Below are 27,128 nucleotides of genomic sequence, written 5' to 3'. Positions count from 1 at the left end.
ATGGTGATGGCAAATCTATTTCTGAGGGAAAGCAATAAAAATATGCCATTCCTATTGAGTCCATTTTTCAGTGCTGCAGAAGATGCTCCGAGACCATGTTCAATCAATGTATATTTTCACTGGATTAAATAAACCTGACCATTGACGTCATGAAAATATGCTGAGAAGCCTGGTGGTGGATGCTGATGCATTTTACTCTTCTAATAAACACTGCTTCAAAATTTAATGAAGTGTGCCATGTTGCTAAAGGTAAATGCAAACAAACTGAGCTGTAGACTCTTTGCTTGAGGTGCTGCTGGTTAATGAGATTCGTCACCGAGTAATGTGAGCAGATCCTGGTGACGCAAATGCCAGCAGTCATTCCCTGCCCTATTTCAGGAGGACACCTGGTGATACTGATTCTTTTCACTGGAAGGAGAAGAAACACTGCAGCAAAATAAGTTCTCAGCAAAATGTTGAGCATCACTCATCTTTACTGTGCCTTGAGGTCCTAGTTAGCTTTAACTTCCACTAAGATGGGCTCCCTTCAGATGCAATCTTTGTGTCACCTTGTGCTCCTCTATTCTCCTCTGTTAATGTGCTTTGTTGTTAACAGAAGCTTCCTAAAAGTTCTGTTGAGCATCCACAATGTAGTGTATGGTTTGGTGCAGCATGGTGTGTGTGCCTGGTTCTGACTGGGACAGCTAAGCACAACTGAAAAACAAATAACCCTGGGAAGGGTGCATTTTATCAGAGGTAGGGGTGTGTAGAACCTGTGCCTTCCAGCAGGAATAGGCAGACATACCACTTCCCTGGAGACAGACCAATGATGGTGCTCTTGTGCCTTTCCTTCTAGAATGTCTTCTGTTGTGGCAGGTTTTGTGCTCATTTTTAAAATGAGATCAGTTTTTTTGGTACCATTGCTATTGTGTGTTATTGATGAAGCTGCATAATAAGAAAAAATCACACAGGTTCTGGAGAACACCATGGTGAACTAGTTTTGCTGCTGGAGGCAAGTTCAGTGAATAAATTTTAATGAAAACTGCAAGGGATTTTGTTATTGTAACAATTGTCTAAACATTTTGGAACCAGATAATTTGGTTCTAAAATTTTGGTTTGAAATGTTTTGTCCAAGGTATGAACTAATTTTGGAAAGACGTCGATAATCAAACTGTCAAAAATTCTTATTAGTAAGTGCCTGAATATTATGAAGAGATAGCTATGCTATGGTTATAAGTGTGGAGTCATTCATGATTTTGCTTCTGTTTTGCTCTTCTAATTTCTAGGTGTGATACAACTGAATGATGTCTCAGGTCATCTTTAAATAGGAATTCAATAATTATTCTGTTTAGTGATAAGCCTGTTAGCTTTGTGTGGAAATAAGAATATTTTTTTATTCCAACATAAAATATAATTGGTGTTTTGTTTTAGAACTGTGTGACATTTCTTTCTATTCTGTTTTGATTTCAAGCAGCAGCTGTAAGTAAACTAATGCAGGTCTTTAATTATGTGAGTCCTGCTGTGAAATCTGGGGTTCTGAAACCCTGATCAGGATCTGTGATTAAGCCTTGGTCTCTGGGTGAGAAGAAGAGGGAAAGCCTTCTTCTGTTTGTAGAAACCTCACTGATGTGTTATTGTCTCTGATAAGGCCTCAGGAGTGAAGTTATGCTTTGAAGTGTTTGAAAACATTAATCCTCACATGTGCATGTAAACCAAATATCATCCCCATTTTCTGAGTGGGGAAATGCACCCTCATTTTTCCTGGAACACCTGCCTCCTCCAACTGCCTAATGTGTTTTTTTTTTTTGGCCTGTTGTTCTTTAGTACCTATGGAGCAGAGTGACCTAAAATACTTAATATATGAAAATTATTTAGATATTTGTGTTTGTTGCCTTACCACATGTGCATGCTTTGATATTTTCAGCTTTCTTTTCACACTTGGACTTTGCCTTGCCAGCTGTGCGAAATTCAGGTGTGACATCTTCAGGACAGAGTGTGCAGGTCTGCCTAGCACAGTGTCAAGTGCTGCAAACTGGGCAACTTGGCTTGAGTGAGTTTCCAAATTCATGGGCAGCTGAGAGCAGGGTTATTTTCCTTGAACAAAATTACTTTCCTTATGTACTTTGTAAGGAACTTGTTGAAAGTCTAAGATGGATATGGAAGCTTGGGATTTCCTGCCAGTAATAGTGATTTAATATGAAATCAGTCCCACCTGCACGTTCTAACTGGCATTCAAAGACTCCTTGTCCAAATAAATGGACTTGTAGCAGTTTTAGCTCACAGATGAAGCTTCCCAGTTTGATAACCCAGCCTGTATTTCCTGTATTTGCAGGAATTTTGGAGCAAAACTGTGCTACTGTCATCTCTCTCTTCTCTTCCACAGTCCTTTGGTACTCTATGTTGCAGTGAGATTCTGTCCAGGGACAGAATTTGCTGATACCAAGTCAAGTGAAACAGTACATTAACCTCACAGCTTGTCTTCTCTTCAGAAACAACTTTAAAGGGACACAGAAAGGTCTCAACATTTGAGGAAGCTGTTCTCTTTCAATCCTCAGTGAATCATCTGTTTTTCTTTTCCTTCACTTACCATGCTTGCAGGGATTATCTCCTCCAGTTCCTTTCATCTGTGGGTGGTCCTCTTCAGCCTGGCTGCCCCTGTTCTGCCACAGCTTCCCCTGAGCACAAATCTTTTCCAGCCTGTCCTGGGGTGATGGGGAAGGTGCTGGATTCATCGAGGTCTTGGCGTGCATGACTGGAAGTGGCAGCAGAACAGCATGGCAGGACACAGGCGGAGTTATGGCTCAGCCCATTTCTAGAGGATGGAGCTGCTCATGGTTAGAACCACTCTGTCAGATGGTACCTGCTGGCTTCTGCATGGAAAATACAGTGTTAAAGTGGATTTACAGTCTTCTGTGCTACAAGTTTCCTGGAATGTGTCTCCATCACCTGTTACCAGATCTCCTTACCTTCACACCAAACTGTGACTATTAGCAAAGGAAGCACTGGGTGGTTTTGTGTGGGTGACTTTAACAGTATCGTGCTGGCAGTGGGGGAGGCTGTTGTTCTTGGCTGGAGCCATATGTTAATGCATTTCAAATCTGATTTAGAAATTAATGTACATGCCAGTTTCGCTGGTGTGATAAGGTAGAGACCATAGGAGTAGGAACTGATTTTGGCAAGCCCTTTTGATGGGGTTGAGATGGGCATGGTCGGATGCACTCAGCCCAGAGCAGCTGTGTTTTGCCTTCCATATTTTCAGAGGAGCAGAGGAACACAAAACAAGTGCAAGAATGTTCCTGTAGAAGATGAAAAGAAATAAAGACAGGACAGTCCAGCAGTTGACTGAATGCAGCCTGAAGATGGATGACTGGAAAGGCTAAGAAATGAACTATTTGAAGCACTTCTAAGAGTGGGAGTCTCAGTGACGCTTCAGAGATGACGTGTTTAGGTTCCTGGTGCTCTTATCCCACTGTGTGAATAAATAAGCAGACCTGGGCTGATGGAACACACCAGTCAAAGGAAGTTCCCATTGGGGCATACATAGTCCTAAAACTTCCATAAATTGTTCTATAATATGACAGTTTCCAATTATGGGTTTTCATAATAAGAGGCTTACTGGCAACTTGTAATGCAAGCTAACTGTGGAAATTTCTATTGCTTTTCTTGGCCCTTGTGGATTTCCTGAACAGTATGTTCTTTGTCCCAGGTGTCCCATTCTGGGCTTTGAAAGTGTGTCCCAACATGCCTGGGGCTGAGACCCCTGGGAGCTGGCACTTAAGAGTCCAGTGAAAAGGAACAAAAGCTGCAAGTGAGAGGCTGAGGGTGTCAGCACCAACATGTAGATCTTTGCTTGATTTGTTTCCTGCCTTGGTGAGTTAAAGTGTTGATCAGTAGGAGGTTTTTTTTAGACACATGGGAAATAATTTTATACAGTTCTGAAGAAAACTTCCAAGCCTTGGGAAGTATAGGTATGCAAATATCTTGGATAGTCCTTCCAGTACTTTTTGATTAGTTTGCATTGTCAGCCCGCTTTCTTCTTACGGGCACGTGCAGGTACAGGCTTGTTTGGTTTGTGAAATCTTGAAAAACTCTTCAAAGAGTATCATTGTTTCCAGGAAATATGTTTTTCATACATGCTTGTATTGTTTTTTAAAAAAAGGCAGTAATGGATAATACTTTGGTTTGTGCAAGCCAACGGTGTGGATTTGCTTGGCATTGCAGCTTTCAAATTATACACGCTCAGCACAAGTAGATTCTTTTCTGATTACATGCAAGCTCTGTGTAATTATTGCATCTTTTAAAATATGTATTGATTCATGGTATTGTCTTGAAGTTGCAAATGATCCAAAAGCCTGTCTGCTTCTTTACATCAGATGAAAACTGGGTATCTTTTTGCAGTAATGTGCTGACAATGCAGGGATTTCAGAGAATTGTACTTTTGAAGATGTAGCCTTATGTTACGCTCTTCTTCTAATTCCCCCCTCTTGAGTGATTTATTCTAGGGTCTGTGCATCATAGGTTTTGTCCTGGCACCCCTTCTTGTAGTGTTGCAGTGCCTGTGCACATTACCAGAAAAAAGATGGCTTGGAGACAGTTTTTGAAAAAAAAAAAAAAAAAAAAAAGTTAAACCGAAAAGAAAAGAACACACACACAAGAAAAGAAAAGCAGTTCCAGTTAGTAGAGAGGGTTTTGCTTGCCGGTGTGGATGGGGCATAATTTGATTTAAATGACTTTTGAAAAACAGTTCTCAAAACTGTTCCATGCATTTTCTTCCTGGCTACTGTTGAAAATATGGAGCTGAATATTTTCTGTGATGTTTCAAACCAATATGTTCTGGCAGCCTCAGAGCTGGGCCCTGTGCATTGCACTCTTGTTTCCAGTTCGCTGTGGCCTGGAGTGCAACACTCAGCTCATGAGATGCACCAAAGTGGGAGGTCTTGTGAGGAGCAGGCATTGCAAAGACCCAAGGTACAAAGAACATTTCACTGGGGTCCAGCAGGGAGGCTGCCAGTTTTAAGGGCCTCTTTTATGAAAATAATTTGCTGGTAGGAGATGAAGAAGCTGTTTGTGCTTCTTTGAATTTTGTGAGTGTGCAGGGGGAGGTTGATTCCTGGTTGTTGTTAAAGGCTGGGTGCTGAAGTGAACTTTTTGTGCTCCTCTGGGGTCAAACTTTTCTCACTTGAGAGATTGGCTATGGCTAAGGATTCATCAGTGTGACATCTTGCTGTACAGAATACCATGTGGGCTGGGAAGCTGGGAGAAGAGGTGTTTGCTGGATCACTTCTGCTCCAGGGACTTCTGCACCTTGGGAAATGTGTGTGGGAAGGTCAGTGCAATATAGGGAGGTATTCTGAAAATAGAGGCTGGGTTTTTTTGCACCAAATCAAATCTCGGGGGTGGCAACAGGAGTGGAAAGTGTGGAACAAGTTTGTTGCTCTGGCTATAGAAATACACAACTCTTTGGTAGCAACTCCCAACAGGGCTGGCTTGCCTACAAAGGATGTGGCAGAGTGTTCCCTGTGAGGGAATCAAGGACATTGTCCTTCCCCATACCTCTGACACTGCTACCCTCAGCAGTGGTTGATCCATGAAATGTGGGATACCTGTGCTGAGCAGGGACAGCTACTTCTGACAGCTTTTTCCTGCTTCTCAGCAGTTGTTACAGAGTACAAAAGGCAGGAGTGTACAGATGGAGCTGTTTATCTGTTAGGAGAACCAGATGAAATGGACCTGAGGCAACACGGTCCTGATCCCAGGGCAAGAGCCAGGCTTGGGAGAGGTGGGTCCAGGGAGACCACAGAGAAGTGGCAGGAAGGGGGTGAAGGCAGGCGTAGACCTGAGGAGAGACAGGGGCAGAGGCAGCTGTCTCCTGGTCAGTGATAATGAGGTGTAGATAAACATGTGTGGAGGCAGAGTGTAGGTGTGGGATGAGGGCCAGGGAATGGGAATGGGGAGCTTTCAGAGGCAAATGACAGGTCAGAGACCAGATAAGGAGTGGAAATACATGGTGAGGAGACAGTTCTTGTTTTGGCTTTAGGATTCAGAAAGGTCAGTCCTGAGAATTTTCCTTGTTGATGCTTTTCCTCTTGTTTTTCTGGTTATTTGTGCAAGATGGTTGGGGAAGGATTTCAGGTGGACTTGGAGGGAGCATGCTGTAACCTGGATTGCTTTGGTACAGCCTGAAGCACAGAGAGATAAGTGAACAGCTCAGGAATGAAGTTTATTGGTAGAAGCAGAAAGAAGTAGTGAGTTGAGGTGGCTGTTTTGAGGTATGAGGGTTTTTTCTACAGTTAAATCTGTTTTTCATGAAGCTGACTGACAAGCCTGGATGTAGGGCTATCTGCTCAGGTTGGACTAAACATGGATGTTCAGTTTGATTATTTGAATTAACACTACAGTAAAAGCTCACTTTGCAGGTTAGTCTGAGCAGAGAAGTTGCAGAATTCTGGGAAGGGCAGGCAGGATGGCTTTGGGGTCTCAGCAGGTTTGATGGCCATACTGAAGATCTGTCTCAATATTTTGTTTTCAAAACACAAGCCTTAGATTTAATTTGTTTCCTTTCCACTTCTCATCTGCTGCAGTGGGTACAAGTCAGAGCAGATTCTGAAAAGTCACTGTTTCCAAGAAGCCTTTGTGTACTCAGGTCATTTACCCTTTGAATCCTCAAGCAGGATGATGTTGTAGTGACTGCTATGACAAAACTGTATGAGACATCTGGGAACAACAGAGTCCATTAGGGAGGAACAAGTAGTCTTTTCCTATGCAAGAGGGAGAGATTTTAATATGGATGTTTGTATGATTATTGCATCCAATGTGATGTCTGAAATGCAAACCATAATGTGCTGTTAATATAAAATAGCTATCCTGGGGGCTGTTAGCAAGTGTTTCCAGTGATTTAGAATTAAATGATTGTAATGAAAAAAATCCAATCTCAAATCTCAACAAACCTCCTCACTATAACATTATTGTTATTTTAAAAGTAATGCCATAATTGCTCCTACTGAGACTAGTCACTTTTACTGAGTTGTTGTCTTCCCAGTACTGTTCGGTGTATGTGGGATTACGAAAAGAAGGAAGGGTGCTTGGGACAGGTGTTTCTTTTCTTGTAAGTGCCATCCTTTCTTTGTCCAAGAAGGAGCTAGAGTGAGGCAGCCTTTGTTTGGTTATTCTTTTCAGAAAATCAAAGCTCTTCCTCACAGTATTTATGGTAGCTTGGCTCTGGTATCTATGTAGGAGCTGTGACAACATCCTTGTGTTAGCCAGGCTCTGTTCCCACTCCTTGTGAGGGAACATTAGGGAACCAGCTTTTAAGTGGAGCCTGTTTCATATGGCAGAAGCTGGGAGAGGAATAGGTGCAGGTGTTCACAGCCCTGGTATGAAATGTGGTGTTTGTATCAGTGTTGTGGTAGCAACGGCCCTTTTAACAAGGGGATGGTAATTTGGTCCAAAGCCCCTGTTTTCAGCTGTCCTCCTTTTGAAATAACTGCTTTTAACCTGGTTCTGAGACTTGTTGCTTAACTAAGGCTCAACTGCAGAGAGGATCAGCAGCAGAGCATACTGACTTCATTTGAGTAAAGAAGAAGTTGTGTTTTATCAAAGTATTTTTCAGAAGAAAGGCATTTTACCTTGGTTTGCAAGCCAAGGTGGACTTGGGCTAACACCTTAATTTCTCTTCTAACTGTTCCCCTATTCAGTCCTCCCTGTCTAATGTGAGTTCTCTGTGTGCTGTGAACCTTCTTCAGCTCCCACTTGCTGATGAATTGACTGCACCTTTCTGTACAAGCATGAGGAGCCTCTTTGTCTTCCCTAGTGAAGAGAGTTACCATTAATACCTTGTCATTCTAAAATCTTTTGGGCAAGTTACACATTCTGAGTTTGAGTACTCATTAGAAGTCACTTTACAGGGTTTTGACTGATTTATGTAGAAATACAATCTCCATTCTGCCTCAGTATCCTTCTGGAAATACTCTTTTTAATATCAGCTTTTTGAGTGAGATGAAGAATTTGATTTTTATTGAATCTGTGTCCAAACTGCCTGTAGTGAAGATAATTCTGCTTCCTTACCTGCCAGGTGCTTTCAGCAAAGGAGGTCTCTTTGCACAAGGGTCCATTGAAAGCAGTGACCTTACATGGAAAGTTTTTAGCAGTTTTTAGCCATGCAAGGTGCATTCGTCCAGCTGTGTCTAGTCCAGCAATCATGTAATTTCTTCAGATCTATGAGGATTCATGGATTGCTTGTAAGGATCAGAGGTGAATAAAAACAAAATTCAAAATTATTAGTGTCAGGCTTAAACACTTTGGGGGCTTGGTACATTTATTGGAAGGAGCCTGGGGTTAATAGCTCAAAGATTATTGAAAATCACTGGTCATGTTCAGCTGTTTCAGTTTACAGACATTGAGGAGGCAGCAGCAAAATCTCTGTACCTGATCTGAGATTAACCAGGCCTGGACTTTGTGTAGAGGTTTAGGTAGGAAGTCTGTGAAAAGCTGGGATCTAACAGGACAGAGATGAGATTGGTTCGGGCAGAAGAGGCCTTTTCTTCTGTAGCACAGGAGGTAACTCCTATGCTTTCAGATGCACAGATTCCCAGTTCAGTTTTCTGTTGGAACAAATTCCTCCTGAGTAAGGACAATTGGTCATTCAATTGCTACTTCAAGACTGGGCTGGGTGCTCTGCTGTCCAGATTGTACAGGTCCATGCCAGGGTGGCTTTGCCCCCTAGCTGGTTTTTATTATACTTATGGTTGAAATGGAGCTTTGATTCAAATATCTTGTGTTCTGTCAGCTATGGCTTTGCAATCTAAACCAGTCACCAGTGGGGCATCAAGTTTCTACTTGACGCTTGTTCAGGGATGTTTGCTTTAAGCTGGAAGAAAACATACTTGGACACTGTCTTCAGGATCAGGCATCCAAACAAACAATTGGCTTTCTTCAAAATGTTTATTAAAACTTCTTTTAAATTATTGTTGAAGAGCCTGTAAAAATAACAACTAAGGTTGACATTTTACTTCGCAGATCAGGAAGTTAAGGTCCTTTAAAGGGCTTTAATGATGTTTTTGTGTCATACATATCATGCATATGTAACAAGGGGGAATCCCATTTTTCTAGGTCCATGCAGGGTCAGCTGCATTGCCAGGGAATGGGACTCTGTACTGCACATATGACCACAGGATAGACTGAGCCAATTGTGTATTTGCTTTACTCTGTGTCTGTGGTCAGAACTGACCTGTTCTAGCTGTGTGCATTATGCCATGGATAAGCTGCAATAATGTTAAAGGAAACAGGAGAATGCAATATCATCAGATTCTTGAATCTGAGATGCCACTTGTAAGAAATGCTTAATATGCCATGGTTGGATTTTCTGCTGCTCATAGACAGAAGAGCTGCTCTTTGGAATTTGTGTGATGAGCTCATGCTGGCCAACAGCTCTGATCATCTTAAAGGAGTAATTGTATCCACTGATATCCTGATTTTGTAGAGTCTTATGCAGCTTTCCAGTCTTCTGATGTACAGCTTCTCTAAATTTTTGGTGTGATATGAGAAATTTTGGGTGAAGTTCCCTGCTCTGTTATGTATGAGGTCAGCCTTAATGATCTGTCTTGGCCATAAAAAGAAAACAAATCCTATCAACCAGGCTTGCCAGCATCTGGACATTTTGCTGATCTACTGTGTGTGGAGGTTATGGTTTTGTGGACTCTATTTTTTTACTGAAAAATACTTTTGAAAATCCATAAGGAAATGTGTGACTGGGGATTTAGATAGTCACAGCTGGGGTATCATGGTGCTGCTGGTGGCAGCAGTGTGTGTCCTCTAGCTTGGGGGAATCACAGCGATTTTTTAGCACAGAGCATTTAAAATGAAATCTGTATCTGCTGCCTTCTTTAATAACCACATAAACTCTTCAAGCGCAGCCCCTCCAGTGCCACATTTTAGAGAAGTGTTTCCTTTCCTAAGATCTGTTTGATGTTATTTGCTGCTTTACATATAGAAAACATACTAATTTAGGACCCAAAGCAGATCTCACACTCTCCAAAGAGAGACTAGGAGAGAAAAAAACGCAGGCTGAACTTGAAGGGGTTGAAGGAAATGAACTCCTGCTGCAGTTGCACACTTGCACACATCTGGTGCAATTGAAATTTAAGAGCTGAAGAGATCCACATCTGACCATGGTAGGGTCCAAACATTACTGTTGACACTGGTTTTCTTTTTGGATAGGTACACTGGCAGAGTCATAGCGTGTGGAGCCTTGTCAGCTCTCTAATCTAATAGACTGTTCTTGCCCAGACCATTGTATGTCAGTATTTTATGTACCAAATGTAGCCAGCTTTAATAATCAGCCATTTTCCCACCTTCTGCCAAACCTTTTCCCTTTTTTTATCACAATTTAATGTTTGAGTCAAAATCTGCTATGGTAACAAATTATATACATGTTAAAAACTGAAAATAAAGATGGAAAGAAGAGTCACAAAAGGTAACAAGAGTTCGAAGCAATGTCATTTGAGTTTTTTATTTTTAAAGACTTGAATTCAGCCCCATTTTAAAATTGATTTTATTTCTGTTATGTATTGTGAAAAGCTTACAAAGAAATGGATACTGCTTGAAAGCATGACTGCATACATTCTTTGTATGTAAAGCTGTAAAAGTATTCCCTGTACAGGTCTGATTTTGATTTATTTGCTTTTTAGTTACTAAAGAATAATCTGTGGAGTTTTTTTGACTTCTATTTTCTTACTTGGAACAGTTGCCCTCAGGTAGCACCTGCTGAAGTTATTTATGCTTATTTCTAGCAAATATATAGATCATATAAAGTGTGTTACCAAGAAGTTGTTTCTCTTGTTTTATTGCATTTAAAGGGCCCTTCACTTGCCTTGCTGGCGGCATGAGTTGCTGCTGTCATGTACTGGGTTTGATGCTGAGGACTGGGGACCTTGGAGGAGCTCTGGGGAATTATCTGCCTGGCAAACACCAACACCAGCTGGAGGGGAGCTCAGTCACCGGGAGGGCACTGTTATGGAGTTATTCAGTATCTTTGTGATTTTAATATTTAGCAGGTTATTTCTTATTCTGTACTGATTTTCATCTCACTCTGAAGTACCATAGCTTGAGTGAAACATAAACATTTCGGAAACTGAAACCTGGATCTAGGTTCTCCAGCTGCGTAGGTGTTTGCAGCTCACTGTTGGTTGCATGAAGGATGCTGGTAAAGCCTTGTGTGTCCAAGGTATCAACCACTTTGGTCATTGTGTTCTGAGCTGGAACAGTTTCTGCCCCTGTCGCATGCAGTGAGGGATGCCATCAAGGCCTGGTGTCTGCTTCACTGGTAGTTGGGCTCTTCTTCAGTAATTTGATTTGGAAATTTGTATAAGTAATGGCAATATTGCCTTTAACAATAAACACACAGCCTAAAATAAATGTAAAACTTGGTGCATTACCAAGCTGCCACAGTCCACTTCTTCCACAGGTCACAGGGCACCATGTTCTCTAATCTCTGCTTTTTCAGTCTGTTCCTAATTGTGTGGAGGAGCTTTGACATGATCCCAGCATTCACTGGAACTGCTTAAGTTTTGGGACATCCCAGGATGATGAGTGTATCTTGGTGAACAATGGTCTAAGCAACCTATTAAATTGTAGTGTATCCTCCTCCCTGCCTGTGTTTACTCCTAACTTCTGCTGAGCTGATTAGAGGCTTGGCAGGAACTGTATGGTTATGCTCTAGATACACTTTGGATACATTATTGTCACAGTTGAGGTATTGCAAAAGCTCTGCCGTTCCAGTCTTTATCCTACTGAGGTACCTCTTTTGATTGTGCAATATCTGTGGCTAATTACACGGCAATTGCAGTGTGCCACCAGCCACCCACAATTCATTGTCAGCTCCTTGGGGATGCAAATGAAAAAGGAAAGATAATGTTTTCTTTCTTCAGTCCAGTGATTTAGCTTGCCTCTGTTTTTTTAATCCCCTGTTCCTTCAGGTAATAAAGCCAGATGGTAGTGACAAAGAAACAGAAGTCACACATGAATCAGACGTCCCTGAGGACATGCTGGGGACTTGCGTTCGGCAAGAGACAGCGAAAGGCGATGCTCAGAGTCCGGATGTCATTATAGAAGCTCAATTTGATGATAATGATGCAGAGCATGGACAAGACCACTTGCAGGATATGTTGACTGATGACATTAAGAAACTTTCCCTGGATACTGGTGAAAAGGGTGAGTAGATCAAGTTGCTGATTTTAGGCCTTTATTTGAGCAAACCGTTGAAGTGGTACTTGGTTGCCTTGCTTTGCTGTGAGATATAAAATACAGGCATAAAAGCTTAATGCCTTATCACTTCTATCCCTTTCTGCTAAACTGTCTTCATGGTTTTGAATGGATATTAATGGCTGGAGTTTATGTAGCTTTGATTGATGCAAAGTAAATCTGCGAAACAGAAGTCACACCTTTAGATTTGCAATTCTCGGGGCTGTCTGGGGACTGCTGGTAGCTGTTCAATTGAAGATGCTGCTGTAGCGGTTTCCTTCCTTGCAGCTTGGCTGGCCAATCTCTGTGTCTCAGTCTGGGGATAAGAATATATTTCCTTGGGGGCAGTTAAGTTTGTTGCTGTTTTCAAACAGTTGAGTTATGAGCAACTTAAAGATTTGGTCTGTTTAAAAAGAAATTGCGCTAAAACCTAAAGCCAATTATGTGATCTATTTTGAAGGCAAACCTATTTTATTCTGAATCTGAATTCCATCCAAGCCATCAAGTGTTGCTTAGGGCAAAATAAAATACGCTCCCCTGTCCCAAAACTAACGCTTATGCAGCGCTTTGCATGTTCTTTCTAGTATTAAATCCCTTCCTGAAGAGCTGTGTGTTGAAAGGATTCTGACAATTGGCACATTTAACCTGCCATGAAAGGTTTGACATGGCAGATATTCTGGTGTGTTCCTGTTGCTTGCCCCAGTTGTCCAGAAGAGGTGGTAGTAACTCAGAACCAAGTAAGTTGTTGGACTCTGACAAATCTTGGTGGTGGTTATAAAGGTGTCCCATTTAATAACTCGTGTTTTCCTGAGATACTTGAAGATGCACAGACCCCTGCCTGTACTATTGGTAGACTTCCATTTTTCACACCCATCTGTTAATAAAACAGGAAATAATATTTGAATGAAAGTGTTGTAGTTTTTATGACAAAGTGTTGGTTTTACCTCATGAATGGACCTGCCACTTTACCAGTTTGTGATGCTGTTTCCTTCTGGGTATCTCCACTGTTGAGTTCCTGCCAAGGCACATGAACCAACTCATGTCTTGTTCCATTCCTTTCCAGGATACAAGTTGATTTGGGAGTTACTCATCTTGTCTGTGGATGTTGTACACAGGTGGTTTTTAACACCAGCTGTTTTGCAGTCTATTGCAGCTGCACACCACTGGGCAGCTTTGACTCAACAATTCTCCTGAGTCACATGTTGTGTCTGTTGCATCTTTTTTGCTTCTGATAGCAGTGCCAAATTAAACGTCGTAGAAGTACATTCTAGCTTGATACCAGCATCTAAAATAAATACAGGCTTGAGCCAGTATTTTACTTCAGTTGTGTGACTGTTCTTTAGTTTAAAGAGTTGATGAGAGGTTTTTTTTTTTTTGGTGCATCATAGTTCCTCAAGATGCTCTAGAGTGATCTGTGTTGGAAGTTATCAAGTCATCTCTCAAAATCTGTGCCATCTGAGAGGGTTTTGCCTTTGATTTTGTCTTTGGAGAATATTTGTGAGATCAGCTTATTGTCTCACAGTTGAAATCCAACTTTTCCACTGCAGTTGCCTAAGCCAACTGTTTTCTTTTGTTTTCAAGGTCTTTCCATGTTGATCTTTAACAAGCTTTGTGGCTGGTGTGGATGTGCCAGTTAGATTTCTGCTGAGTTTGTGTTTTGCTATCGCCTCTTTTAATATTTGCTTCAGCTTCTTTGGCCATATAACCCATATGGAGTTTTCCCTACTTTCTTCTTTCTCTGCATTTTAATACCATCCCTTTTTTATACATATAAAGTTTACGATGCTGATTTTTCTGAAGGTGTTTTTGAGCAGTTGATGATTGCTTTGGCTTGTTTCCTGTCCTTCATATAATTTCTCATATCATCACTTATCCAGATTTTCAATCTTGCCTGGAAAACAGCTATAGTTATTCTAGCATCACTGATAACTGTCATGAAAAGAAGAAAACAGTCCTGGCAAATTCAGCCTTCACAGGTGTGGCTCAAAAAGCTTTTTAAAAAGCATGAAACATACACTTTTTCAAGGTAGAACTGAACCTCAGAGGGTAAAATCAGTTGGACTTGCTAAGGCCATGCACTGGAAGGTGGTGCTGGTGTTGGAGGTGGAGAGCACTGCAGGGTTGGGCTGTGGTGGGTGCAGGTGCCCTTGGGCCTCTCCTGGGAGAGCTGCTTGGCTGCTGCTGCTGCTGAACTTCCTGCATGTGAGCCTTTTCTTTCGTGTTACAGCCCTTCTGCTGGAAACACCTACTGCAGTAAGGCAGGATGGAAGTTGGGATTCATAGGGGGATTTCTTCCTGGCCCACCAAACTCAGTGCTTTACTTCCTTCTTCCCTGAGAGCATTGCTTTGCAGGGCTTATCACACAGTCCCATTGCATGGCCTTATGCATGGAAGGGAGCAGGAGGAATTTTGTGTGGCCAGCACAAGTCTTAAATGAACACTTGTGATGGCCTTTCTTCCTTTTTTGGAAGGGTTTTTGGAAGGTTTCAAACTGGCCAAAGATTCTATCAAAGATAATGTATTAATGAAACAAAATCAAGAAACAGTCTGTCATGTTCTCATGTGCACTTATGGTATGTATTTGCTTACATACACGTGTGTGTATGTGTATATTTATAAAAAATCCATATATATAAGACCTACCCAAAATTCAAACTAAATAAAAAACCCAGAAGATTTTTGGAGGTGAAAAATATTCATAACTACTGTAATGGAATCAAAAAGACATTTTACTTATTCTGGGCAAAAAACCCAGAGCCAGGTTGACACTGTGCTCAAATCTTTTTTCACGAACACAAGCCCTGCAGTTTTCTGTTCTCAATTGCAAGATGTCTTTTGTCCTTCCTGATGTAGGAGTAGCATTGCACAATATCTCTGCTGGTTCATTTGTTCTGATGCCCATGGTCAGAATGAACCATGAAGAATAAAAGTAGATGTGTCATTTGAATAAGAGCACTCTGGGAGCACAGACTGTTTTGATGTCTTTTCTTCCTTGGCCTGTGTCCCATCCCTTCTCACGGCTCTGTTCCTCTTCAGAGCACAGTCACCCTCTCCATCTCCAGTTACACGCTGGGGCAAAGAATTTTGGGGTTGGCCCTCACTGTCAGAAGCTCTGAAGCATGAAACATTGTGTACACTGATTATGGCCTAGATTTGAGGGACTGAATTTCCCTGAAGTCATTGTACCTTGGATTTCCTGTGCCTCTGTGGGGCTTAGGGCAAGCTGGTAGAAATTGTTATTATGCACAAGTCTGCAGCCTTAAACTCACATGTTGGATCTGTCTTCACTAAGCGCTGCTGTTATGAGAGCTGTGCTTCCTGCCTTTCTATTCCTGAGTCCCCAGAAGGGATGGGATAAGCATGAGGGAAGTCCATGGAAGTGAAGAGACCATTGCATTCAGCCTCATTCTCAGCCCATGTACTTTCTTGTGCTCATAAAAGTGAGTCAGTCTTGCTTTGCTCAAGGATATTTAAATAGACATTCATAATTGGTTTCACTCTGCCAGAAGATGTCCTAGTCAAATGAGTTTGCTCTGCTTATCTGGACTTTTCTTGCAAAGAGTTGGGGTTAAAGATCATCTTCAAAAAGTCCTTAGTTGAGGAAGTGACAGCCATTCCTCCTCTCCAGCACCTGGTTCTACACAAAGACCAATACTGTCCTGTTCCACAGTTAAATTGTCTCAATGTTAATGTTGGTATTTGGTCTTGCAAAGTTGAAAATATCTTTTTGTCTTGCATTTTCAGATGTATTTCCAAAGTGTAGATATCTATATGCTGAACAAACTTTTTGCTTTTTTTTTCATTAAAAAGACAGTAAGAATGAGCACCCGGAATAAAGTTTCTCAGCTTCCTTAGTAGTGTCCTTCAAGCCCTCTTTGGGATTTCTGTTCCCTACTGAAATGTGGCAAGAGAACAAGGCAATAGCATCCTGGCAGTAGTCTGAATCACCCATGTGTACACAGAAAAAAATTAATTCCCTGTAGTGCTTGGTACTGACATCCAAGTCCTCTGTGTTGTACCCTGAGACCTCAGGTTATCCTGTGTTACTACTGTCCACAGAACTCATTCACCAGTCAAAATTACCTTTGCCAAGTCTGTAATTCTTAATCCTCATTCACATTGACCACTGCAAAGGAGGTCATGTAACTTTTATCACTTACTGCTGACCTAGAATATATTACTTCTGTGACTTTTCACTGCAGTAAAAGGATTTTCTTTATATTCCATTTCAATATGTAATAAAAAAAATGGAAACTCTGTATCTCTCAACCTGAGAAAAGTGCAAAATGTTCTGTACAGAATAGTTTATGGTACTGTATCCCTACACAGACTGTGAGTCATTTGAGTTTCCTACAAATGTGAGCTGTCTCTTGTTAAATATTGGAATCAGATTTCTCTGATAAAGAAACATCAGAAATTGAACAGTAGCAGCTACTTGCGCTCATGAGAATGGCGGCTGTTCTCATAAAAGTGCCTCAGCCCTTCTTTAGCAAAATGATATTCAAATAAAAGTTTGTAAAGCAGTGTCACTATGCTAGAAGCTATCCTTGTCAAACTCGTTTGCTCAGCTTTTTTCAACTCTTCTCACGGGAGATCTTACTCCACCAGATACACAAAATATCCTGCTTCCCACGGGGGTGGAAGTCATCAAGCTGGTGGACTGGCTGCCCTGGCAGCAATCATAGAGTTGTGTTTGTTCAGGATTTCCACTTACACCTACCCTACTGCAAATCAGAGCTTGGATCTGTGAATGTATGAAGCTTGCTCATTGCCTTGATGTAATGAAGTTTGAACAGAAATAGCTCATTTACAGGCAGAGTAGGCTCACATGAAGTGAATAACCAATGGATAATGGGTAGGGTCAACAGAATTTGGAAGCTGCTGCAGAATTTGCTCATGTCTCCCTGTCCAGCATTCACCAGGTGGAGAGGTCAATCTTTATCAAGTCAAATGTGACTGTCAGTCTCTAGTAGTCCTGATAAGATCAGAAATGATAACCTAAAATTGCTTGGTGTCCACACTGCTGCTGACTGGAGGCTGTATTTTGAGTATTTCAGTATTGCTTGACTTAACTGAAATGGTGGTGTTTGGTAAGTTCACTGTATGGTTGTGTAATAATGGCATCAAGCCTTTCTTTTCTCCAGATGATGTTCTAGGGTCAGTGCTTAGAAGGGTTTTTGGATCTTTCTAGCAAAATAGAAAAACGTATTTATAATGCAGAGTTTAGTCTTTGTTTTGCACTTCTGCACTTCTCATGCACTTCCATGTTCCCTCTCATGCTTTTGTGTCCTCTCTCTCTCCTTTTAACCCTGACAAGGTGCCTACTTGCCTTTCGTGCCTTCTTCTGGCATCTGGGGTCCTGCAGTTACCAATGTCTCCTATTGGCCCAGGCAGAGTTCAGAGAGTTACTGCTGTTCCTCTCCTTGGCCAGGTCTGGTAGATGAAATTATGGTGACAAAAATCTGGATTACGTGCTGAAGCTCTGCTCAGGCTCACCCTTTCAGTTTAGCAGCCATGAAGTCTGGCATATTTGGAGTCCACCAACCTCACTGGCTGCTGGAAGGAACAAGTGTTCTTCTCCGTCCTCTGCAGAGGCTCTGTTCACTCTGAGTGCTTTTAAGGAGCTTCACTGTTCTTTCCTAGCCTGCAGCCTTCTGGAGATGGATCATCTCCACTGCATAGCTCTTAAAATTTCTAGGCCACAGCAGAGCGAAAGCTCACCAGGAAATCTTCTCAGTTACATGGCTTTTAATAGAAATCCTTGAGGTGGAACTGTCAAAAATCGGATCAGTTTCACTCTGCTGAAGCCTGGAAAGCCAGCAGAGAAGCTGGAGCAGTTTCAGCTGCTCGAGACAGCTCTGTATTAGCTTATCCTAAGTTCATGTTTATTGCTCTCTGGATGTAGCTCTTCTGCTTGTTGCTATAACTTTTCTTAAATGACAGCATACATTTCTAGCAGAATAAACTGTATAGCGCTGAGGAGAAGTGTTCTACTGGTATTGAACAAATTGGGCTTTAGGGTTGCATTGATTAAATGCTATGGGCTGAAAAAGCTCCAGTTATTCTTCTGTTGTAAAGCTGAAGCCTTGCAATGGAAGTTAATGTTGGGAAAGTTCCTTACACTGTTCTTCCCTAGCAAGTTATCTTGACCCCTAAATAACTTCTTAAGTACTGGAAAAAATAAATTACTTAGGCAATTATGTAACAGGAATTAGATTAAGTTCAGCATATTACCATATGTTCCTGAGTTCACCTATGTTTCTCCTTTGAGTTACATGTTTAGGTCAAGTGAATGAGAGGGCATGATACTGAGAGTGAATGGTGGGTGTGGAGATAAACAGAGTATAGTCATTGTTACAGCAAGATTTCCAGGATGAAGCAGATTAGGATTCATTCAGCTAACATATTTTCCATGAACTAGTAATATTGGATACACAGACTTCAGGAACAAATGCACCTGCAGGAAGGAAGAACATTAAGTAAATAGGCAAAATACTCAATGGAATTCTTTTTGTAACATTTTAATTTTGCTTGTTATCAATGTAATAGAACTGCATTTCTGTACGCTGCAGCAACACCTGAATTTTTATAGGTTTAATTCTGTTGCCATAAGGCTTCCAACCCCTCTGCTGACTGAGTGCTTCTCAAGGACATGGGAGGGCCAGGAGGTCTGTGCAGCCATGCTGTGGTTGTAGCAATGTTTCTGTGATCTATCTGCTGGGCTAGAAGGCAGCTTCCCAAAATTATGTTGGTCTTTGCTGTGCATCAGACTTGAAGGGTTCTAAGAAAAAGTGACACTCTTGTCTCATTTTTCTGCCATCTCCTCCATCCCTCCTTGTGGAGGTGGCTAAATATAAGTAAATAATTACATGCTTGGCTGCCTTGCATGTCTGAGGAAGCCAGCTGTACTCACCTCTTCACATTGCCTTTGCTCTGCTATTGCAGATCCTTGTCTGTGCTCTACACATCTGTTATTAAGCCTTCCCTCTCCCTCTCTGAGGGTCTCTTCCTGCCTGTGCATCTCCAAAAATCTTGATGCTAATCGTCTGAGTCTCCCAGTCCTCCCTTCAGTGTGCCCTTGGGCAGGCAGGTGTGTGTGCTCAGGTGTTAAGACATGAACAGCTGTGGCAGGGTGAGTTTGCTTAAATGAGTATTCAAAAACAAACATCTCTGAGGAGGTTAGTCCTGTTCACTAGACACAATGAGACAGCTCAGGAGTGCTGCATGGTTTGGAGCTGCTTTCCTTCTTACTGCAGAGCCCTCTTCCATTGCTCATGGGAGCTGTTAGGCTGATTTTGGACAGGCAGCATGTGTTAAATTCCAAAGCTGTTGGCTTAAGTCTTGTTGCAGTGAAATATCTGTCTTTCCTCCATCACAGGTGGAAGGCTCTGGGTGGGGAGGTATAAATACAAAGTACTGCTTTTTCTGTGATACTTTGCTAGGTGATCCTACTTACAGGGTGTTTAAAATAGATACCAGTTTTGGATTGTACCTGGTACCAAGTAAAACTGCACTTTTCTTCTTCCCTACCTTTTGGTAGGTTTGTGTTCTGAAGAAAAAAACTGTTCTGTGCCAAGAAACCATCAATTGCAGAATATGAAGAGTCCTTGTACTTTCTTGTAAACAGCAACATTTCCTTCTTGCTATCCCTAAAAATTAAGATTGTAGCAGAATAGTGTAGCCCAGAGCAAATCTCTGGGTATGCATGTATCACTTTTGGATTGAAGGGAGTATCATTTCCTAGTGCCTGTTGTGTGCTGATATAGACAGAATTGCAAAAACACATCCTTTGTGCCTGTGACACACAGTGTCAGGAGATATTTATAATAAATCAGTCTGTTTTACACCACTCAGGAATTTGGTACCAAAACACAATATCCTGAAAGCTGCTCCTTGAAGCAGAGATCAGAGAACCTGAGTGCTGTTGCTTCATTAGTAAGTAGTTGGCTTTGCCACTGGAAGGTTTACAGCTCTGCTGGTATCTGAGCACTGAGCTGAAGAGCAGTATTTTCTGATGGGATTCTTAAATACTCCCATGTAGAGTAACCCTGCTTCTCAAGTACATTTTTTTTTTCTAGTTGAAGTAGCAAACATTGAAGTATTTTCTTAAAAAACTTGGCTTTTTCCATTCAGGGAGGGAGATTTTTTTTTCAGTAAGTTGTGTTTGAGATCTGAAACTATGATATATTTTCATTTGCAAGTGGATATTGCATCTTTAATTGTATTCTTTTTGGACAGAATTGCAAATTTCCACAGTGACCAATGCAAACCTAGTGAAAATAATTTTGGATCTGTCATAAGGAATTAGAATTCTAGTCTGATGATTTTTGGTCCACTTTGGCCACCTTTTAATGTGATGGTAAGTGATTTGTAGAAGGAATTTTGGGGGGCTTTAAAAAAAAGTAATGTTTGACCTAGGAATGGCTGTCAGGCAAATCTAAGTGTGTATTGAAGCTGCCTAAATGGATCTCTTACAGAGGGAGGCAAATTCCAAGTGTCCTGGATCTGTTCATTGGTAATAACATAACTAATTTGAGTTGCTTTTTGTGTCTAGTGCCTAATTTTTTTTAAAGTAAGGCTATTACAGTTTTGGTTTGTCAGATAATTGCTGAAAGGAAAACACTGAGATTATAATGCAGTTTCACTGGATCCTGGTTGCTGAAGTGTGTTTTCTCTGTAAGATAAGCTTATGAAGTACTGCCCAAGCTAACATAGTAAATCTTTCTCAGAAAACATGTCTTTGCCTAGGGTGGAAATATTGAATGGTCATTGGATAACCACTGCAGTAAAGGGGTCAGAATAATTCATTTTTAGCTTGGCATATTGCAAGGAATTTCTTCCCACCTTCCCAGCACAAAATCCTGGTCCTCTCACAAGTTATCCCTCCTTTAGGATTGCCTCCATGCCTCTGCCCTGTTGTGGGAGATGTTTGTATCTCCCAGCTGAGTTTTTCTAGACCATCAGTCTCTAGTGGGGCCCTGTCACAGCCCCTCTGTGCTCAGCCCCACTGAAGGGGAGGAGGATGTGTAATGAGGGAGAGGGACTGTCAGAGATGTATTCAGGTTTCATACTCTGGTGGCAGATTATTGCTGCTGTGGCAGAGATTCCTGGGCAGCACTTTGACAATTGAGCCAGGTGGGCATTGGGTCTGGGTTGTTGTCTCTTCTGAGCTGAAGGTTTTGTCACGGGGATTCCTCATGGCTGATGCTTTGCTGCTGTACACCCTTGAGCAGTAGATGTAGCCCTGATATCAACAGAATTTTGACTTCAAAAGGAGCAGCTACAAGCTATAGGGAAGTCTACATCTCTTAGCTCCAGGAATAGAGAGTTCCTCATGTCTCTTCTTCCCTGTCCTTTGTTTCAGGAGCATTTGCCCTTAGTAAATGTGTGCGGTGGTATTTAAGATACTGAAGTTGGTTAAAAAAGAGGGGTAAGAAGAAGTAGATGGCTGGGATTACTTCCTTTTTTCTTGCTGTTGATGAAGTAATTGTAGACCCCAGACTCTGCCTGCTGGAGTCTCATAATCCCAGGATTTTTTGGGAGGGATGCTGAAATTGGAGAGACCACTGCAGGAGACACTTTCCAGCCAGCCAGAGGGCCCTGGTTGATGCTGGCCATGAAGGAAAAGGCAAGTCCTATCATCTGCCATGGTGGGAATTTGGGTGCTTTCTAATACCTGTACTGGGTTCACATGAGGCTTGTCATCAGCAGGAAGGGGGGCAGTGCCCCAGCCCAGGCCCAGGAAAGCCTGGCCACACATTTGCTGTTCTCCTGTGACAGCTGCATCCTGGTGCTCCTGTGCTTTTGCATGTGTGCATGTGTGACTTCCCCAGGACACCCCTGCTGGCTTCTTTTCACCAGAGAAAAGTGCTTCAGTGGAAATGTCTAAGTGACTTTCTGGGGAGATGGGCATTGGAAGGATAAGTGGAAAAAAGGCAGTGCTAACAAGGACATGTTCCTCACATGACTCTGGGTGCTTTTTTCCTTCTTGCCTGCTGAACCTTGAGTCACTGCTGCTGTTCTGCTACGCTGGGAGAGCAGTGAATGCAGCTCTTGCTTTTTCCAAAACACGTTTAGTTCTGGTTTCTCTTCCCACCAGTATGTGCTGTTCCTTGGGGAGGGTTCACTGCAGTTAAGCCCTAGGCTTGTGGCAGGTGTGGCTGGAGGCATGGCCTTTGGAAGGCTCCCAACTTCCCTGTGTCCTCTGGCCTGTCCAGTTTTCCTCTGTTCCAGATCATTTTGTTCTTTGCCCAGGCTGTCTTTATGATTGGCATACCATAAACTGATTGCTTGAAAATTTATAAGAAAACAAAATGGCTCCTGGCTTTCATTCTTTGCTAAATGATTGCCTGGTATGACCTTTAGCTGGCAGAAACCTTAGAGGAGGCAAGCAAATCAGGTAACCTTGGTATTCCCCACTTTTTAACTGCTTACAATTTTACAAGCAATTTTTTTCCCCTACCTTGTTTGTCACCATGAAACTCTGGGTGGTTTTATCCTGTAGTAATGCTGGTTTTGGCAAGTCTGAGTTCATTTCAGTAGAAGTAAATAAAAAATGGTTTTGCTGCTTCTATTATTGGGGCTTTTGTAAGAAAAGTAGGTTTTTATTTAAACCCCTGAATACCTGTTCATTCTCCTCTCAGCATTGCTAGCAAGTCAATGAAGATAAAATAAAAGTAAAGTCACTTAGAAAAAGATCTCTGGGGAGAGGAGAGCATATCAGAAGGCAAAGCTGAGGATAATTAGCAGCATATGAGAACCAGAGTGTGTCATTAGAGCAAAGCCTCATTGTCAAGCTGGGGTAGCATTGCCTGGAGGCAGTGCAGTGTCCCTCTGTGGGGACACAGCCATCTGTGAACGTGCCCTGGTGGTGGTGGGGCACAGCCAAAGCCTTGGGGAAGCTGCTGTCCCACTGCCCCCCTTCCTGAGCTCTGGTCCTGCCACCCTCCATCCCTCATGTCACCAGCAGCCAGCCTGGGGCTCTGTGGGACAGACAGCCCCCATCTGGGGACCAGGGTCTGCGTGTCACCACAGAGCTTCTGCAGCCTCTGTCACACGGGTGAGTGCTGCTGGCCTCCTGCAGCACAGGCTTCAGCAAAGCATTGCTTTATCTCGTGTCTTCTAAGGGAAGCAGTGACAGCTACGTCCCTTGGAACTTGCAGTCGGTGCCACGGTCTCTCTTTAGGAAAGCAAGATTTCTTTTGAACACTCTAGGCCTGATTTTAGCACATGTGCTCAAGATGGGTGTGATTACCATACAAATGGAAAAAGCCAGCCATCTCTCTTGAGCAGACAAGAGCACATGGATGCTTCCATCCCAAAAATTCTGGCAGAGCAGTTACCAGAGGCTCTCAGCAGGGATGCAGCTCAACAACAGCCCAGTCCCAGCCTTCTCCATGGCTAAGATCACTGTGGATGTTTGCCAGCCATCTGTAGCAGATGCTCCCAAACTCACATACCTGAATATTTGAAAATTTCAAACTAGAAATTAGTTGACACTTGATTTTAATATTATCAGCATCTGGTCCAGAGATCTCAGGGGAAGGAAGCTCTTGGTCATATGTAGTGATTACTTCTATAAGGCCTTTCATAAGCCTGGTCCACAGTTTAAGAGGGTCAGCTTAGTAGATACGATTTCAGTTTCAAAGATAAGCACACATTTTATAACCCTGCATAATGTTTTTAAAGGAAATTAAATATTAAATGAATGTATGTAGGAAAGGACTGTTTATGGAATGTTAATGACTCCAACTAAGAAATGCCACAAAATTCTTAGCCCTTAGTATTTAATAAACAGAACTTGTTTCTACCACTTTGTCTGTTAATATAGTCCTCCTTTCAAAGTTGGGATTTATTTTGATTTTTGTTGTTTTTCAGCACATCTGCATGGTAAGTGAACATGTATCTGCTGTCTGTTGTAGTCCAGAGAAATAATTACTTCATGCTTGGCAATTCTAACACCTGAGAGATCTTTTTCCTTTCAAATAAGTCTACTACATGCATATTGTATTGTACTTTAGAGCAAATGCCTGAGACAGATTTGCCATGGAAATGTGTTGCAATAACTGTCTTGTGTGTTTGATGCAGGGAAGGCTGCTGGGGTCTCTGGTGTGCAGAGAACAAAGCAAGATAATGGACCCAAGGCCAATGATCCCAGGCTCCTCCCAGATGAGTTTCTTCAAAGGACAGCCAAGGTAAATCCATGGAGAGTGACAAGTAAGCACGTGTGTGCTCCCAAAGGCTGAAGGAGACCAGGCCTGGCCTCCCTCAACAGACTCTATCTGTTGATCTTTGAGTCTCATTCTCCATTTCAGAGAGAGTAATTGTCTGATCTGATAAAAATCAAGTGACTTGTTATTTTTACCAATTTTCCTAGGTTAAATTCCCTTTGTTTGTCATGCAAAATTACTTAGCAAGATTCAGGAAAAAGATTGGATATTAATATGAGTGTCAGGATATCCAAAGTTGTCAGAATTAATTCTTACAGACTTTGGAAAGGCTGCTAGTACTGTTGATTCAAGATTTGAGTCAATCTCTGAATTTTAAGGTACCAGAAAAGGGCTGCTGGGTCAGACTGGGTCAGGTCTCATCCACGTCTTGTGCTTTCCCTTGCAGCCTCTGATTCTGGTCCTGTTGTTGGCTGGGCTGCTCTAGTCTCATCCAGTGTGGCAATTCCAGCACTCAGAATTGTGCAAGGGTGCAGCTCCTGAAACCTTCTGGAAGGACTCCTCTGTATAAGCTTAGGAAATTGGCTATAATGTTTCTGTTATCCAGTGATTTATTATGGTCTACAAAAATATAGCCCGGATGAACACCTCTCTGGAACAATTATTTAGTGATATTGTAATTTATTATTCTTTTCAAAGCCATCTTGTATAAAGGTAAAATAACCCCTAACTTCAGAAAGCACAGAGAGAAGGAGAGAACTGCCAAATTCCCAACAGCACATCCTTTCCTGTGGTTAGCATTGGATCTGCCAGCGGCACCGTTTTTGGACTGGCCTGGTCTGTGCTGACTGTTGAAATCACAGGCCGAGAATACAAATGAAACATTTTACAGGAGTTGCTTGTATTTTGTGGCTAATTCCCTGCATTTGGAAGCATCTGCTTCTTGTCTGGTTTTGTTCTGTAATCAAGAAAATTGCTGTAGAGAACTAGCACTTGGAAAGCACTTAGCTCTTCTATAGCCATGAGCAAGATGGCAAGGAAAATACATTGTAAATAGGTACTCAGTTAAAAAATGCACACACACACACATACAGGGAAAACAAGATATAGACCTTGTGACTTTTCCAGTTACTCTGCTGAGCCTTTGGGTATTCTCATTCTGCTAAATAAAGTAAGTTTCTCTGAAGGTATTAATTGTAGAAACTTGCCTCTCCCAGGTGGTGTATATTTTGGAAAAGAAGCATTCTCGAGCAGCTACAGGTTTCATCAAACTTCTGGCTGACAGGAACAGTGAACTCTTCAAGAGGTGTGCCATGTTCTCACCTGTGGACCACAGGGTGCCCAGGGTCTATGTGCCCTTGGCTGATTGCCCTGCAGACTTTGTGAGCAAGCCTGAGGCCTATTCCCAGATGCTCTTCATCTGTCGCATCGTGGACTGGAAAGAAGACAGCAACTTTGCATCAGGGTATGTGGCTGCCATCAGAACTAGAGATGACTGATGTTTCTAGTTGGAATTTTTGTTTTCACTTAATTTGTTACAAACTGGAGAGGCAAAAATCTGTTAACAAACTGCTTATTTTGTGTCCCTCTGGTGGATAAATTCTTTTGGGATGAAGGGCAGCTCATCATTAGTTAATCTCATAAATGCTAAGTTCCTTGAGTGCTTGCTTCACAGCATTGATGAGTGCATGGTCCAGGGGGAGCACACGTGCTCAGCCTGACCAGCACAAGCACCATGGGGTGCTGGCAGCCTTCCTGTCTTTCCTCCCTATGTGGAAGAGTAGTACACAGTGTGCAGACATTTCCTTTCTGCCAGGGGAAGATCAGTGGCTATGAGGCTCATCTTCAGTTTTTACACCTTTGCTGGTAAGAATTAGAAGGAAGTCACAGATTTTTGTGGTTTTGAAGTTGCATTGGTTCAAGGAGGAATCAAGAGAAGATTCATTCCCTCCTGAAGCATGTGAGAAGGTAGTTGTACACTGCCTGATGTGTGTTTCATCAGGCAGTGTAAAGTCATCACTGTCCAGAGTTCAAATTGCTGGCAGTGCTGTGAAGAAGGAAATTTTAAGCCAGTGCTACACAAATGGCCTATGCTGGGCTGGATCCAGACTGCAAGTTTATTTTGCCTCTCCATGAAGAAGACAGTGGTTTTCAGCATTTTCACTTTTTTCTTTGGAACTGCTGTAGGGTGACAAACTCCCACCTGGAGTGGCCATGCTGTTTCTATTGAATAGGTCTCAATAAGAAATGGAGGATGTTGGTCAATCTATTCAGTTTTCTTGGGAATACTTAGTAGTCCTGGTTTAGTTGGTAGTCCAGAGTGGATAACTCTGTGGCCATACTGTGATCAGATTTTACAGGTGCATCTGGATGTAATCTGGAGCATGTGCAATAGTGGGAGTTGTCCATAAAGTCCAGTTTTCTCTTCCCCTTGCAAAGCAGTTCTGATGGGGTAGCACAGCTGATGTACAGTATCAGCACTGCAGGTTTGGGAGTCCTCAGCTCAAATTGCTGGTAAAGCTTGAAACTTAGAGAAAACTTTTATCAGAGTAAGTATGATGCCACAAATCTATCAGCCCTAGAACTAAGAGTAAACAAAGCTCGAGTCCCCATTTCACAGAGTTTATCAGTTGCAGCTGATTTGTGTGCCCAGTAATAGCAAGTTTCATGTGTGCTCCTTGAGAGCCACGTGAGCCATGAAATCACTCAGTGTTTCCTAGATAAACTGCAGTGCATGAACTGCAG

At 42.1% G+C, this 27,128-nt stretch overlaps 1 protein-coding gene across 1 annotated transcript in view; it reads left to right on the top strand.

The window, feature by feature from the left end:
* DIS3L2 (DIS3 like 3'-5' exoribonuclease 2) overlaps positions 1-27,128 on the top strand; it is a 180,499-nt gene that overhangs the window by 45,864 nt on the left and 107,507 nt on the right. The window contains exons 7-9 of the mRNA XM_059479223.1: positions 11,952-12,186; positions 24,304-24,410; positions 25,601-25,848. Of these exons, the coding sequence (XP_059335206.1) occupies positions 11,952-12,186; positions 24,304-24,410; positions 25,601-25,848 (590 nt within the window). The remainder of the gene's footprint in view (positions 1-11,951; positions 12,187-24,303; positions 24,411-25,600; positions 25,849-27,128) is intronic.

Source organism: Ammospiza nelsoni, chromosome 10 (genome assembly GCF_027579445.1).
Source record: "Ammospiza nelsoni isolate bAmmNel1 chromosome 10, bAmmNel1.pri, whole genome shotgun sequence".
Taxonomy (NCBI): domain Eukaryota; kingdom Metazoa; phylum Chordata; class Aves; order Passeriformes; family Passerellidae; genus Ammospiza; species Ammospiza nelsoni.
The sequence above is the reverse complement of the archived record's forward strand: the minus strand, read 5'-3'. Positions and strand labels throughout refer to the sequence as shown.